The sequence below is a fragment of the Corvus kubaryi genome, unplaced genomic scaffold (genome assembly GCF_017639235.1).
Source record: "Corvus kubaryi isolate FWS band 111438036 unplaced genomic scaffold, C.kubaryi_AGA036_p1.0 71, whole genome shotgun sequence".
Classification (NCBI taxonomy): domain Eukaryota; kingdom Metazoa; phylum Chordata; class Aves; order Passeriformes; family Corvidae; genus Corvus; species Corvus kubaryi.
This window is the reverse complement of record NW_024582059.1, coordinates 339,686-356,477: the sequence shown is the minus strand read 5'-3', so window position 1 is coordinate 356,477 and position 16,792 is coordinate 339,686. Positions and strand designations below refer to the sequence as shown.

General features: G+C 41.3%; 1 protein-coding gene and 1 long non-coding RNA gene across 4 annotated transcripts in view; one reads left to right on the top strand and one right to left on the bottom strand.

Moving 5' to 3' along the window:
* Positions 1–6,890, bottom strand: part of LOC121674922 — a 9,328-nt gene extending 2,438 nt beyond the window's left edge. The window contains exon 1 of one of the 2 annotated variants that reach the window (XR_006019895.1): positions 6,705–6,890. This is a non-coding gene — a long non-coding RNA (uncharacterized LOC121674922). Of the gene's footprint in view, positions 1–395; positions 755–6,704 lie in introns of those variants that run through there. The other variant, XR_006019896.1, reaches the window with a different exon arrangement.
* On the top strand, positions 3,117–15,983 carry LOC121674916 (alcohol dehydrogenase 1). 2 transcript variants are annotated; one of them, XM_042049742.1, is made up of 9 exons: positions 3,117–3,284; positions 6,868–6,969; positions 8,142–8,280; positions 10,320–10,407; positions 10,516–10,735; positions 11,434–11,694; positions 12,209–12,344; positions 13,614–13,752; positions 15,622–15,983. In XM_042049742.1, the coding sequence occupies exons 1-9, from the start codon at positions 3,267–3,269 to the stop codon at positions 15,644–15,646; spliced, it is 1,128 nt and encodes a 375-aa protein (XP_041905676.1). In that variant the 5' UTR covers positions 3,117–3,266; the 3' UTR covers positions 15,647–15,983. The 2 variants fall into 2 exon arrangements, with proteins under 2 accessions (XP_041905676.1, XP_041905677.1); XM_042049743.1 differs by having other exon boundaries at positions 10,516–10,739; positions 11,438–11,694.
* The last annotated feature ends 809 nt before the right edge of the window (positions 15,984–16,792 follow it).

Below are 16,792 nucleotides of genomic sequence, written 5' to 3'. Positions count from 1 at the left end.
GTTAGACACAGAGATTGCGGTTAGACGCGGAATTGCGGTTAGACACAGATTGCGGTGAGACGCAGATATTGCGGTGGGACGCAGATATTGTGGTGAGACGCAGACTTGCGGTAGGACGCAGATACGGAAACAGAGGTGGCCCTTGATTTATTTTTACGCTTTTTTGAAAAGCGGGGACTTAAGGAAGTAAACCTTTATAAGGAACTAGCTGATCCAAGATCGTTTAAAAAGAAAGCTAAAGAAGCAAAAGCTCTCAAAGTAACCTGGAGAGCAGTAACTAGCACTCTCACAGAGATAAAAAACAGAAAAGACAGTGGCCGCAGCCGCCATAGAGACTTTAGAGAGTGGCAACGCTGGCTGTAGCGGCTCCGGGAAAGGAACAGACGGGGTCTTACGGAGCGGCGGGCAGAGACCGGAGCGGAGCTGCTAAACTCGGCAGAGCAGGATGTTACCCCTCCGACATCTGAGGGAGAAATGGTCGCGAACGCGGAAGCAGAGCCACCAGACCCAGGGGGTGGGGCGCAGGCGGGCCAAGGAGACACAGGCAGTCCGGGTGCCCTGCTGAAAGCGGCAGAGCAACGGAGCGGTCCTAAAGCCCAGACAAAAGCGGCAGAGAGCAACGCCCCCCGCCGAACAGCAGAACATCCGGCAGCAGAGCGGCTTCTGCGGTTTCATCGCCTGCAAAGCCAAAGCCAGCCAGGGCTGCCGGAGCTCAGCCCCAAAAGAGGGAGAAACACCAAGAAATGATGCAAGAAGTAATCAGAAAGCTTGCTGACTTATCTACACGAAGCATTTTGCAGTCTATCTTTACAGCAGATGTCCTGTGTTCAAATTACTACATCAGCATCGTACAGTTGTTGTTAACCCCTTCACAGTTCCTGCTCTGGGAACGAACATGGACTGCAATGCTGCAGAATGTCCTGCAACAACAGGGACAAGTCATCCCTGCATCACTAACCAGAGAGGTGCCCAGCAAGTGGTGCTGTGCTGCAGGACCCCAAAGCAAGAAGGCAAAGTCAGCATCAGCTCCTGAGGAAAGTGACGCCACTACTTCAACAGCTAGAACTCTGAGACCTCTGTCCCGAGGAGCCTTGGGAGAGGCTGCAGACGTGACTGAGTGAAGGAGCTGAGGACTTGCCAGATCCACCACTCTCCATAGCAGGAGAAATAGCGAGACTCTGGGGCGAATGTAACAGCTGCCCTGGGTGGTTGCTAGTGACTTGTGGTGGGTGTCGGAGAACTTTCTCCAAAGACAAAACTAAAAAGGAGAGTTGCATAAATTTTTGGGTATAACACCAAACACAGAAGTAAAGTGAAAAATTGTTTTTTGACTGTCTTGAAACAAGAGCATTAGCAGACATTTTCAATCAGCTGTCTGCCCATTTAGATCAAGTGAAAACAGTCAGTTTGGCTAGCATTTATGTTTTTACCTGGTACTTTAGCAGCCAGGGCTTATGCTATTTTGCATAAACTTGCTTGCTGGGAGAGGGGTAAGTTAAACATAACTTTGCAAATGCTTGATGAGTTAAGTGTAAATGTTACTAGTGTTAGACATACAATATTATAAAATTAAGTAGCAATTGATTTTCTACTATTAGCTCACAGCCACAGCTGTGAAAAGTTCTAAGGTATGTGCTATATAAATCTTTCTAACCACTCTGTCCTAATTCACAAGCAGATAAGTAAGTTACATCAATTAACCACCCAATTACAGAAAGAAGATGGTCTCGGCTTAAAAAGATGGTTAAAGTTACTAGGTTTAAAATCATGGCTAGTTTTATTTGTGTAGCATTTGATTACTGTAGGACTAGTAATATTGTTAATAATAGTGTGCTTACCTTGCCTATGCCAATGCTTGCAGAAGATGATATACAAAGTCACTACATCTGTGACCAATCAAGTATTGCTTGTACAAAAAGAAAAAGGGGGAATTACTGAAGAATAGTTAGAGGATCAGGGGCATGAGTCATTGATAGAATTATGGGAACTGTACAAGCAAAAGGCCTGCAAGGAAAGGCTAGTGTGAGACACCGCCTGCATGAGAAAGCACCTGTGTAAGAAACAAGCCTGGGAACAAGAAGGGAGTTTTTAGGATGTGCGGCTGTGCAGATAAGATGTACTGACCAGGAGAAGGGAGGGTGAACTCTGAATTCTTTAATCATAACATAACTAGTAGAAGCTTGCCAATGTAGTCTAATTATGTAGAAGCAGAAATGTGCTTTGATAGGTTTATGCCACTTAAGAGTTAACAAGCTGAGATACTATTTAAGTGCCTCTGGATTGCTAATAAACGGAGCTTGCTTTTATCAACCATATTGGCTGTTCTGCAATTTCTCCCCCTGCCGCAGTCGCCGGACTTTTCCAACGCTGACCTCCACTCAATCCCTTGCACCAGCACTTAGTGCCAGGAGAGGGCAAATGTGTGGGCATGTGAGCAGTGATGGGGGCTGTGCTCACAGGTATTGATGGGTCAGACACTCACAGATCAAGCAGGGTGTTGCACGTGGTAAGAAACACATTCTGTGGCAGCACTTCTGACTTACTGACTTTAGTTTTCCCATCAGCATGATTGGCACATTGTCCTTGGACACAGTGAAGTGACAGCCATTCCAACAGATTAATGAGTAGCTGGACGGTAAAACTAAGAACTCAGGAGCAGGCACCGCTGCAGCTGCACAGTCAGTGTATGTTTCTGAAGCAGCTTGCACAATCCCATGTTTTAATACATGAGCTGGGCTGTTGTGTGACCAGAGTTCATCAGCAAAGCTTTCATGTTCTCACTGTGTCCCTGCTGCTGTGAGTTTAAGAACCACTCTCCCCTTTCCTCTTTGCACCTACAGTGCCCCTGAGAGCAGTGGGTTTGGCGAGCAGCTCTCAGGGAGGTGGAAGAAGGGAAATAGCTTCCAGCCAGGGCTGTTGCATTTGTCCCATGACATTGAGGGCAACCACAGGTGGGCTGCAAAAAAGGGTACGAAAGACCATGACAGAGGAATCAAGAAGACAGAAGCACTGAAAGAGTGAGGTTTCATCAGATGAGTGGTTTACTCTGATCCTAGCACTTTTTCTGATTAAGGGGTGGGACTCATGAGCTGGGAGGCTCGGCTAAAAGATCAGAGCAGTCCACTTGCAGGAGCGCTTCACACAACCAGCTTCCAGTGTGCTGGAGAGGACTTGCAGTACCAGCAACCTAGCTGCTCTGGGGCTGACTGAGCTCTTGGTGCAAGATACCAGCAGTGGCAAGAGTCGAAACAGGCACACCAGTCAACATGAGCACAGCAGGCAAAGTAAGCAACAGCTTGTATTAGGAAAGTTTCTTTGCTGCAGCTGAGTAATGCATTTTTGAACGTGAATTCTTTGTGGGGACACCGTAAATCCTGGTGGTATAGCACAGATTAGAGTTTAGGATGAAGCTGGTACAGAAGAGCTGCTTTTATTTGCAGGTTGCTGTACTTTCCTAGGAAATAGTTATTAACTCTTCAAGGCAATAGTTTATTTGAAGCAAGACAAGATAACAGCACCAGAATAAGAATAACATCCCCTCTGGGATAGCAAACTATTTTTAATCTCTGATTTGATAGTTTAAAATATGATAGAATGTACTAAGGGTTTAGATCCATGTATTTATCTGCTCTACCAGTTTCCCTTCTGAGATCCTACAGTAATTTAAACTATTTTTAGTTTATTTATAATTCATATCAGCTCATTTTTCCAGAAAAAAGACATAGTTAATATTGTGTTAAATTTTGGGATGAATTGTGCTGACGTTAGGACAGTCATTAAATTTGAATATGTGTATAACAAGTCCCAAACTTTAGTTAACAAAGACCAGAAGTCAATTCCGCGTGCAACGCGATACTGAGCTGGAATTGAAGTGAGTAGTTATATCTTTGCTAGAAATTAGATTACAAGAGAGATGGAGGTTAATACCAATACATGTTCTTTCTTGCACTACTGGCAAGATGCTAATGTACACCCAGGGACCTGCAAGAAGGGTTAAGAGACAAGAAACTAGAAATGGAAAACAACTGAAAACATGTATCTTGCCGGAATGTGCCTTAAGAAAGTACCGGGATCATTTGCTGTTACTGCCAGCTGTCTTCACTATTGCAAAACCAAACAGAACGACAGACAGGGAAAAAAATGCTCTCTTTAACTCTGAGTTACTGCAAGTGCAAAATTAATTGTAGCTCACTTGTAGGTAAATTCACCAAGTTCAGTCCTCTACTCAGCATTGAACAGAGCATGGTAAATGAAGTGGTGTGATGTAACTTAACTGCCTCGATTTCACTGTGTTTGTCTTGGAATAACACGGGTGTTACAGTGCAATTTATGTAACCAAGCAGCATAGTTCTTGTGTCCTGTACAAGGGTGTGTTTCTACACCTGCCCTCCTCTGCCACAGTAACTTACATGGCTGGTAGAACACATGAGCAGGGTAAAAAACTGTTAAGCCTGTGCTTGTCTTAGCAGATGAAGTGGGTGATAGGGTGCTGTTGCTGCATGTGGGGGATCCTGTTCCAATCTGTAAAAGCTCACAGGGACTAAACAATACAAAGTCAACTAATGTTGAATTTCAGGAGAGATTTGTTTGTTCTTGGCAATCCACCTCTGGCCACCTTTGTTCTTAGAAACTCTACATGTGCTTTGCATGTGCAAGTCATGAAATCACCACTGTGCTATGTGGAATACAATATAAATACATAAACTGCCTTTTTTTTTTTAAAAGTAAGTGTCCTGGAAAATGGTGCCCTTTGAAATGTGACCTTTGACCACACTTGTGATTTTTTCACAAATCACACTTGCATCTAAACATTAAATGTAAATTTAGTGCAAATATCTCTTGAGGCAGTTTTTTTCAAAGCTGTCCCAGTTTGAGACAAATTTGGAGGAAAATGTCCGAAATGAACGTATCCTCTAATAGAAGGCAGATTTCAGCAGCCCCTCCCTCACCAGGTTCGGGAAAAAAAAAAATTCCTCAGAGGAAAGTGAAAAAAAACCCATTTATTTAACAAGCAGGGTGCACGCAGGCACAGAAAAGAGTGAATAATGTTAAATAATAAAACCTCTCGCTGTGGAGAAGAAACCTGGGTAGATTTCAGAGTCCTTTCTGTGGATGTGGCTCTGCCCTCTCCGGAGCTGGGGTTCGGCATGGCCCCCTCTGGGCCACAGTGTGGGGCCTCCTGGTGATGTTGTTCCAGACCGGAGCAGAACAGTCCCAAGAAAAGTTCTTGCCTCAGCTAGCAGGCTAGCTACAAAGCAAAGAGTTTTAACTCTCTGTCTCTCTCCTGAGAAAAGGAGCCCAGAGCTGGGAAAAAGCAGGAAGGTGCTTCCTCAGCTCTGTAGCAGCAGGAACGCAGGGGAGTGTGTGTGTCCTTGAGCACAAACTGCTCCAAAAAATTTGCCTGGCTTCTCTCCCCCCTCTCCTAAGAAACAGCTTAAAGACACAGGAAGGCACAGGACTCATGTCTGGCCCAGGGCAGATGATACAGAATGCAGTATCACACAGTCACCCCAGGACAAAAGCATTGTGCCCATCCTACTCCGTGTCTAGATGCTGAAAGCCCGCTATTTTATTTCATATGTTTAGCGTTTCCTAGTAATTATTTCCTTTGTTACCAGTTTTCAGTTTGTGGATAATCAGACATTATTTCTACTACTTCAAAAGCCTTTGATACTAAAAATTTGGTTTGTTTGTTGTTTTCCCCTGCGAATTTTGCAGCACACCGATGTTAAGTTGTCCCAGTCACACAGGATAAACGTGCATGTGCTAAATTTCTTGCATCATGGGCTTGATTCCTCTCCATTTCTTTCTCAAGATAATGCCACCTGAAAACTTGCAGTCAACAGACTTAACAGAGTGACTGAGGCCTTAATAATACGTCACTCAGGAAAATCATATTTCAGGGCCTGGGGCTGTTTAAAGAACTAGGATGAGATCTTTAAACACCTCCACAGAAGATCAGCAATTATGGGGACAGAGAGGTCCCACTGGTTTTGAATACACTAGGATTGAGCTTGCAGGGAGGAAACCTGTTTGAGAGCCTAGGATGAGGTGTGGACAATGCTCTTCTCTTTTCTGAGGGCATTTTTCTCTCAGTGGCAGATGGCCAGAGGAGCCCTAAAGCCTGTCAGTACCAGGACAAAGCCTGAAGAGTTAATGGACAGACTTCAGTCTAACAGAAGAAAAAAAAAGCTGTCTTGGATAGTTGGGTAGTAACCCCACCTGAGTTAAACATCCCTTCTGAGAAGGAGGGTACTGTAGCATGGATAATATACACTAAAGGGACTGTTTCAGATTACCTCTGTGGAGTGGTACGTCAGTTTGCAGAGGTGCCCTTTCAGCCATCACCTCGTGGCTGAACTCGGGCTCTACTAGAATGTTCATAAATCTGTACAAGGCTCTGAATTCCATTTTTAGCAATTTCAGTTCCCAACACAGGCAGTTCTAGGCAATACAGACTTTATCACAGCCTGAGAAGTGACATCATTTAGTGTGCCATCTTTAAGAAGATACAAATATAGACAAGTAATTCAACGCCGCAAAAGAAATCCACCAAGGAAGTTAGCAAAGGAGCAATGAGAATGGGTAAGGTATCCTGTTATCCTAGGAGAGTATTACACATGCAGCTGAAAACTTGATGTGACAGAAATATGAGCAAAGTCAGACATGATCTTCAAGGGTGAAAAAAATAGGCTTACACTGACCTTTGGTGTTGACTTTTTGGTTGTTTTGTTTGGGATTTTTTCCCTGTACTTTTCCCTCTCTTCTCCACAAATATGAGCAGGAGCTTCACATGCAGAAACGGAAGAATCTGTCTGCGTGATGACTTGAAAATGCAAGTGCCATTCCCGTTTGCTTTGTTTGCAGGTTATTAAATGCAAGGCAGCAGTGCTGTGGGAAGCCAATAAACCGTTCAGTATTGAGGAAGTGGAAGTTGCCCCACCAAAAGAACATGAAGTTCGCATAAAGGTACTAAAACTAAAATTTAAAACAACTCCTATGACTTGCATTCTGTCCTGCTTTTAATCAGAATTAGTCCTATAAATTTTTAAGACCCAGTCAGAAAACATTCTACTAGTAAGTAGTTACTAGTCAGTGAGCTCCTATGTAACATGTTCAAAGTCCTAAATTTGATAATGAAGTTCTTTTTTTTTTTAAAGAGAAGGTTTTCAGTGTTGGATTTTATATTAACTGACATCTGTTTTTCTAACACGCTGAAAAAATTACAGTACAAGGCAAAAATCAGAATTTCCTATAGAGTGGAGCAAGAAAATTTTTTCACTTGATTGAACTTGTGCTAGGAAATAGCTCAATAGGGCAGAGAGCTTCGTCTTTTACCTGGATATTGGCCTCAGTGGAATTCAGCAGCTGCCTTCATTTACGAGTAGTTTCAAGTGTTACACACATGAGGAAAACCCTCTCATGGGGTTGACAAATCCATTTGTCAGAATAAAAGTTGTAAATACACACCTGAATGTTTCAAAAGAAATACTGCTGTTCTAGCTGCAAGAAAAGACAAAATATCATCTAAAATACTACGTGTAGCCTAATTCTTTTAATGAAACATACGCAAATATTTAAAATATATAAACAATACAATAATAGAATTATGTAATTATTTAGAATAAAAAATCATTGTATAATACATAATTTATATACAATATCTATGATATATTGGCATATAATCTAAATATAATAAATATAAAATATACACAATATTTCTATGTTTATAAATACTATGTGAAGGTTAATTTGTATTTACATAATTTTACATTTACATAATATTACACACTTTTCTTTTTATCTATTTATCTATAAATAGTAGGAATAATTTATTCTGTTCCCCCTATACAATTGTATTGCTAGAACGTTCAACAGAAAATCCATCCGACTCCCTATAGAGCTCAGTACTGCACAGCAAACATTCACAAAGGAGCTTTGCCCTGTAGATTAAAGACTAATACATACCACAAAAGTCTTAAATCACACAACCAAATCTGTTTTACCTGTAGATTTATTGTGTGCATATTGAGTTTTAGAGGGGAGCAAGTGGCTTCTCCAAATGTAAAATACAATTTCGCTTCTGCATATGACGTGACATAGTTAAACACAGAAATATTCTTGTCTTTCCTGTAAATCAGATTATGGCCACTGGGATCTGTCGCTCTGATGACCATGTGATAACTGGTGTACTGGTTATGCCTTTTCCAATAATTCTTGGGCATGAAGCAGCTGGTGTTGTGGAGAGTGTTGGGCAAGGAGTGACTTTGATCAAACCAGGTATGAAACAGCACTGGAAACAAACCCTGTGCTGAGTTTCCAGACTCCTCCTGAAGTCAAAGATTATTACATTCATGAATATTTTTATTGCACAGGAAAATATTCCAATTTCAATTTCATAAAGGGTACCTCAAAGGATATAAACCTGCTGTTTACACCTTTCTGTGTTCCCAATATTGATTTACTTTCAGATTTTCTACTCAATTTCTTTTGGTTTTGGCAAAAACATCTGCAGCTTGCTTTCCACATACGTAGTGCTTTTTCGGTCATGTGACTAAGAATGAAGAGTCTTTGCTGTTGTTATGAAATCAGGCATTAGCTGCAGGTTCTTTGAACACCATTTATACAGCTCACCTTTCTCAAGAATAAGGCAAAGCGCTACGCAATAAAGCACCTTCTTTTAATTGTCCTAACACCTAAATAATCCACTGACTTCAGTAGATCAGAACTTAGGTCTTTTAAAAGCATCAGGGCAAAACAGGGGTGCCCACCCTGCTGCAGGCTTTGCAGGTGAGCAGCACCAGTGCAGGTGAGGCAGCACTGCTTCCTGAGGGCTGAGTTGCTCTGAGGATGCTCATCTGGACCAGCTGCTCCTCTCCCTACATTCTCTTTGAACTACAGCGCGTAGATAGTCAGTGAAAGATGACAATTTTCAGCCAACTGCTGCAAGATGAGCTGTGATTCCTGTACATTTTATAGGACTGAAAAAATTCTAACAAGGGCTAAATTTTAAGAGAAAATATGCAGTGAAAAAAATCTACACAGAATCTCTCAATTTTCAGGCAGTTTGCTATGATACCTGAGTAGTTCACTTTTAACATCTCTGTACTTCCAGTGTCTTTGTCCATACTGACAAGTATAAAGTTTGTCCAAAGCAGATTGGTATGTATAAGAAAAATTCTTATTACAGATTTCTGCTTTAACTCCAAATAAAATGCATATTGCAAATTTTAGTGATAGCTCTAGCTGGTTTTTCTCTTATGTCTCGGTTCATAAATCTCTCTGTTGTCTAGTTCTAGCTGCCCTGTGTTTCCAGGTGAGCTGAAATAGCAGGCCTGAAGACATACATGCACAGAATCACATTTCTCAGATGTTGCTTAATTTACACCTCCATGTTCTGAAAAAAGGCTTCAACTTGTGCAATATTTCTTTAGCAAAGTGATTACTAAGCCCATGTCACAGTTCTAAGTTAACTCAGGGTTGAGGTAGTGGGGGCATTTAATGTTCTGTAGGCATTTTTCATTTTTTAGTGGAAATCAAAAATTTCCCTTGACTTTCAATGTGTCAAGGATTAGCTACATTTTAAAATTGGCGAATCATAAACTAATCTGTATTAGGAAATACCTGTTTAGAGATTATTAGATATTTACCATATATCATTGCTGTGGAAATTGCACAGGGGTAAAAAATTGCACTGGGAAGCTATGTGCTACTTTGTTAATCACATAATTGTGCTAGAGAATTAGAGATGTTGGTTTAGCTTGTGTGTGCCACTGCTTCTCAGACAAGTATTTTACCTGTTTTTACTCAGAGCAACAGTAAGAGGACTGCTATATAGCAAAGATGCTCAAAATAATGCAAATTAATGCTTAATTCCCCATTCTTTGTATGCACAGTTTACAGCCCTGTTATCCTGGCACTCCAATCTGCTGTTTTAGTGGATGTCAATTTTTATCTCAATTTCCTTACTAAAAGAAGGTGTATGACTACCTTCTTTTTACACAGGAGATGCAATAAACTGCTGAGCAAGTACTTCAGAAGTCTCAGTAGATAACATGATTTTATGACATAGGTCTGACTCAGTTCTGTGGAAAGACATCAGGAATTTTGCATATCAAAATTACTTGTCATAAATTTGCCCTAATTATGTCCTCTATATAAAATACAGAGACGGTTCATTACAGAAGAAGGAAATAAAACCATCACTGCACTCCTAGTGCACATTTACCTGGGGATTAAATACACTCACTTCATGTTCTTACCTGCATGCTTCTTGTTTGCCTTTTTTTAATCCTCTGTCATTACTGTTTTATTCCTAGGAGACAAGGTTATTCCACTCTTTGTTCCACAGTGTGGGGAGTGCAAGAGTTGTTTAAACACCAAGGGTAACCTGTGCAGTAAAACTGAGTGAGTTTTCCTGGATTACTTACAACCCTAATTAGATTTTACTTTACACAAAACTGATTACACACAACAAATCTCACTTGCCGTTATTTCTGGTCATCTTTCAAACAGCCTTGGTACAAGTGCTGGATTAATGCCTGATGGTACCACTAGATTCACCTGTAAAGGAAAAGCAATTCACCATTTTCTTGGTACAAGTACCTTCACTGAATACACAGTAGTGCATGAATCTGCTGTGGCCAAAATCGATTCTGCTGCTCCTCTGGACAAAGTTTGTCTAATTGGCTGTGGATTTTCAACAGGTTATGGGGCTGCTCTGCAGACTGCCAAGGTAAATATGGTGGTGGGTGTTTCTGATATTTTATGGGGTCTGTTCAAGATTGTGTGGCCTGCAAGTGGATCATCAGCATGGCAGCCAGGAAGTATTGACTCTGTTTAGTTCAGTGTGGAAAGAAGATACTACTTCTTTACCTACTTCAGATTCTGTCTCTAGGGTACTCAGAAGTCTTCAATTCAAAATCCAGTAAAATTACCTATTACCATCTATAAAGTTTTCCCTCATAGCTTTATCACCCCTAGAAAAATGTTACAACAGAGCTCATTGTAACTGAAGTCTAGGAATACATAGAAGCCTATATATGCAACACTCAATTTGTAGCAATTCATGAATGTGACTTTTAGAGCTGGCCCTGTCTACAGTGGAGTGACATTACAGATCTTAACACAACTGGAATATAAAGCATCATTAAAAAAAAGGTGTGTCTAAGCCGAAGATGAGACATATAATGAAAACAGAATTCTGGTCTCAGAAATGTATTTTAGGGACAATTTCTCTTAGTCATGTGTAGATTATAACAGTATAGTTGGCTACTGCACTAGCAGTTATGCATGTGCAAATTCCTTCTCAGCGGGTAATCTCTAAATTGCAAGAAGTGGCTTAAGTGAAATCATGTTGATAATGAGGAAATGCATGGTATTTTCCCTAGCCTGTAACAATGTGCCATGTTTACGTGGTTGTTATTATTATAGGTGGAATCAGGCTCCACCTGTGCCGTCTTCGGCCTCGGAGGAGTTGGCCTCTCTGTTGTCATGGGCTGCAAGGTGGCTGGAGCTTCTCGCATCATTGCCGTGGACATCAACAAGGACAAGTTTGCCAAGGCCAAGGAGCTGGGAGCCACCGACTGCATCAACCCTAAAGATTTCAATAAGCCCATCCACGAGGTGTTGATGGAAATGACAGGGCAGGGTGTGGACTATTCCTTTGAGGTCATCGGCCGTGAGGATACCATGGTATGCAACCAAAAGATGGGCTGACACAAGGCATTAGCTCATTAGCACTCTCTTCACCAAGCCACCAAACACCGAGGAGGAGGAGCTGGGAGCCACTGGCAAAGTACTGAGCTAACTTCAAACCTGTTAAGTCCAGCTATTGGCCACTGAGATGCAGGGATAGACGCATGCTCAGAAATTTAGGAAAGGGAACGCCATTGTAGTGCCCTGGCCTAACCAGGGTGGCTACATTTCACATAGCTCATTATCTGCTCTCCAACTGTGGCTTATCACTAATGGCTTAGACAAAATGGGGGAGGAGAGCAAAGCCAGGACATACCTAACCAATGAGAGCAGATACAATGGTGGGAGCAGATACAATGGACATTTTTTGATGGGGTTTCAAAAAATGAATTTTGTGGTTACAAAAAGTGAATTGCAAGCAGAGTCCTGAGAGGAGGAAATGGAGTTCAAACTTCTGCGCCCTAAAGACAAATCTTGCCTGATTCTGGGTGTCCCTCTGTTTCTAATGCAGACTGCAGCCTTGGCCTGTTGCCAGCATAACTATGGAGTCAGTGTGATTGTAGGTGTGCCCCCTGCAAAACAAAAGGTCACTTTTGATCCCATGCTCCTCTTCACTGGTCGCAGCTGGAAAGGCTCCGTCTTTGGAGGTAAGGACTTGGAAAGATGTGATTTAACTGGCTTGGGAAATTTGTAAATTGTCTTGAATGAAATAGGATATATCAAATTCATTGCTTACACTGTCTTATTGGAAGTAATATTGATGGCTATTTTGCTGACGAAGTTCAAAGGGAATTAATTATGGGAACTGTTAGTTAATGGCAAGAGAAGGAAGGAAAAAACAGAAAGGGAGATGGGGGAAGAAAGGGAAGAGAAGAGATAAAGAGAAAGGAAGACATAAAAAGACAGAAAATAGAGAAAAATAGGGAGGAAAGAAGAGGGGAAAATGAGAAAAAAGGAAGAGAGGAAAAAGAAGAGAAAAAGAAAAGGAGGGGGAGGGGAGGGGAAGGAGGAGGAAAGATAAAAATAAAGAGGAGGAAAAAAGGTAAGGAGAAAGATAAGAGGGGATAAAGGATAGAAGATAAAGGAAGAAAAAAGAAAAAATCATGAAGAGGGAGAGAGGACAGAGGGAGGGGAGAAAAAGAGCAAGTGCAAAACGGAGAATGTAATGAATAGAAAGAGGGAGAGACAGCAGGAGAGATGGAGAGTCAGGACTGTAAAGGACATCAGGGGTTATACCCAGCTGATTTCCACATAGGTCACACCCCAGCTTAGCCCCTGGCCAGCTGACGACAGTCCATTCCCATTCCTTCTCTTTCTGGAGCTGCCCCAGCAGTCCCACACTCAACAAGTCCTAGCTCACTCAACACAAAGCTGATGGCCACAGAAAACTTGTTTCCAACAACAGGTTTTCTCACTCGTAACCAGGTCCTCCCATGTATTCAAAAGACACCTGAATAAAATAGCAGAAACAAATCAGGTTTCTCTGGAAGGGTATGCTACTATTTATGACGCCTTTATCTAGTGGTGCTTGTAGGAAGAGAGCCATATCCACCACCCACTCTCCAATTTTGAGCAGACAATCAAGTTTCCACTTACCAACATGGATGTCAGCACTCTGGCTTTTCTATGAAACGTGATTAAGTTGAAACCATGTTTAATGTGGGGGAAAGTATGGATTCTGTAAAGACTGAGATTTGTACTGCTCTTCTGCTGCGTTTGTGATACGTGGAACAGCTGTGCTTTGTCCCATGTGTTTCCTGCTGGCACCCTGTGTTACAAAGGTAAAGCCAGGCTGCAACATTTCATCCCGTTACTCTGCTATAGAAAGTTTATCTAAAAACTTAAGCTGCCCTGGGTTTTATGCATTTTCAGAAGCATTTAATATCACTATGCATTGTCTGTGGGGTTTTTTTCAGGCTGGAAGAGTAAAGATGCAGTTCCTAAACTGGTTGCTGACTACATGAAGAAAAAGTTTGTTCTGGATCCATTAATAACTCACACACTTCCTTGGACAAAGATCAATGAAGGATTTGATCTTCTAAGGACAGGAAAGAGGTAAACATTGTTTCATTGTAAAGGTTCTGTACAAATAACCTAAAGGAGATGTATGGTAAGACAAAGTCTGCCTTCTGGTAGAGAATGGGTAAGGCAGGCCACCATGCCCCTTAATCCCTCCCAGTGTGTTCCCATGGGTTGCAGCTGGAGTAATAAAGACAGCAGACCTTCAGCTTTTGAAATGCAGTGGGCGCTTGCAGAGGAACTTTCAGACTCTAGTTGGAGCAAAGACACTGGCTGGCAAAGAGAGAAAAGACTACACAATTGAGGAAGTCTCTTCCCAATACCCATTGGAAAAAAAGCACACAACCAAGGCAGCATGGGGGTGCCAAGCTGTAGAGTGCCAGGGGTTAGCTACATCATAATCCAAGAAACATTTCAGGATGAGGAGCAGGACCACAGAAATAGCCTGTTCCTCTTGTGAGTTAGGGAACAGAGTCCCAGTCCAATTGGTCCTTAAGTCACTGGGTACTTTCTTGAACTTCAGAGCTTTTAAAAAGGGAAAGTGCTTGGTATACATATACATTGCAAACTCAGAATTTAGGTCTTGTGCTTTCCTCAAATATTGTGAAAGTTCAGGTCAGACTCTGCTTTCACAGGGTATTGAAACTGGGAATATTTTTTGATAGAGAAATTTGATGAGATCCCCCATGGTGATGCCTTTTCCTGGTCTTAAAATCAAGAGTCATACACAGTTAGAAGGGGAAAAGGGATTTTACCTTGGTATTTATTTTAAGGATCCTTAGGTGTACTACATCCAGGTCGAATACACTGAAATGCACACTGCAATGCACACCCCCAAAAGAATTGGTATAACATTATAGGTCTTACTAATTAGCATATCTATCAAAAATTCCCCAATGAGAGGCTTGAATGAGCCCCCCCTTCCCCTGGATGGTTCTATCTTAGTTTACAGAATGTGTTCTGGAGAGGACCTTGGGGTCTGGGGCACACTAACCCCTACCTACGAAGCTTCTAAAATGTTGTCTCCTAGCTGAACAAACAAGTCCAAGAATGTAGGCAAAAAGCACTAAGAATACAGAAGCTGTAAAAAGGTATAACAGGGGTATAAAAGAAAAGGCAAAAAATCTTCATGGCACCAATGGGAATTGAAAATTGTCCTTGGCAGAAGTAGGAAATGCATTTGTATATCTCAGTATGTGTGGGGACCCTTTTTGAAAGTTCTAGATGTTTATAACTTACAGAGGCTGGAGAATTTTTCTTTTAATGTTTTCTTTTAATTGTCATTTGCTAGCAGTTATTTTAGGTGTTACTTGCTCTGAATATAAAAAGCAAGTTACAGAAGAATTTCAGGCCCTGAGGTTTGTTTTCAGGTTCTAACGACGCAGCACACACTTCACTTTTTGACTGTCCTTATTTTACATAGACTATAAATGTTAGTTTTAGTTCTTAGTATAACAAATGGGAAAGTGGTGAGGACAGAGATGCCATCAGCTTTGCTAGGTTGTCAGCCTGAAGATGGAGGCATGTTGCAGCTGATCATTTTTATGGAGTACAATACTTCAGTGTTGCAGTGGAGAATAAGCTATACCAGTTACCCTGTAATTGGAAAGATGAGTCTAAGCCCCTCTCTGAGCAACTTCTCAGGCTGTAGCTGGTAATTAATTACCAGGAGGCCTGGGCTTTATCAGTGAAAGCTTTGCAGTCTTCTGTGAATTTTGTTCTCTACATCTGCAGCAAAGTTTGCACATCTTCTCTGTCATTTGCTGCAAGCTGGGGCAGGGGGCAGGCAGGGAGGGAGTACCCTGTTTGGCAGCAATAGCCCAGATTATCAGAGAAAACAGAAGTGTTCTGCTGATGTTAGCCATGGGGATTTTCTAGTCACTAACTTGTCATTTTATATTGCAGTATCCGCACTGTCCTGATGTTTTAGGATTCCCAGATGTTAAGCAGCAGATGGCTCACCATCAGTATGAACTTCACCATCCTCCAATACAACTTATACGAAATGCAAACCAAGACTTTCCTGAAAGATCTACCACTACCCTTGAATAAAAGGATCAAGCTCAAACCCCACATTTCAAGCACAGCATTTATAAATGAAGCAATCTTTTTCCTTCTGTCTCCTCATTCTTGTTTTAAATCCTTCATATTGTGCTGCAATTTTTAAATAGCCAGTTATGAATCACAGGTGCTACAAAAAGTTTGGAATTTTTAAAATTACTTATAATATGCAATCTTTCAATAAAATAAAAATGAAGGAAACTGTTTCTCTGGGCTTCCATAAAAGTGCAAGCTTAAGAAATTTGTACATGCAGTTCAGCACAGTAAAACTCTAAGTTATAACTGTGTATCTGTCCTGAATGACTGTATCATTCCAGTGCCTAATAGGCAAGGAATGATACAGCAGAAATTAAAATTTATGGTAACCATGTGTTTGAATTAATAATTTCAGTAAATTATATTTAAGCAAATCACAGATTTAGGTACTGGAAAATGTCTCACCACTCGGTATTTTACCAGATTACACTCCCAAACATTTTATGTAAAACTGATGTGTCATTGTTCTGTGTTGTGGTTTATATTTGGTGTTTTGGGGTTTTTTTACCTTTATGCATCTTTTTTCGGATTGTTTTAGTTGTTGATCAGTATGGTTTTAGGCCTTTGGCCAATTTATACAAGTGTCTCTGATGTTTGGGAAGCAATGTGAAGAAATATGAACATGCATCAAGTATTGGGTTTTGTTTCCATTATACAAAGGGGAAGCTTCTTAATTTCTTAAGTATGAATAATTGGGAAGAAACAGTTTAGTGGTAACAGTTTGCAACACCTCAAACATAAAGCACCTTACTGTTTTCTGAATTTGCAATGTGGAAACAGGAACAGAGGCTACTTCTATCTTGGGAAATATGGTCAACATTGACATATCTTCAGTATGGACTAATAAGAGCTCACAGGCACTCGCATGGCAGCTGGGTAGAAGAGCCTGTGAAACAAGGGGACTGTGTGCTGCTGCTGACTTACCTTTGTGTTAGCAGAAAGAGTCTGAGTGGCCCAGGTAGTTTAATGATTTGAGGAC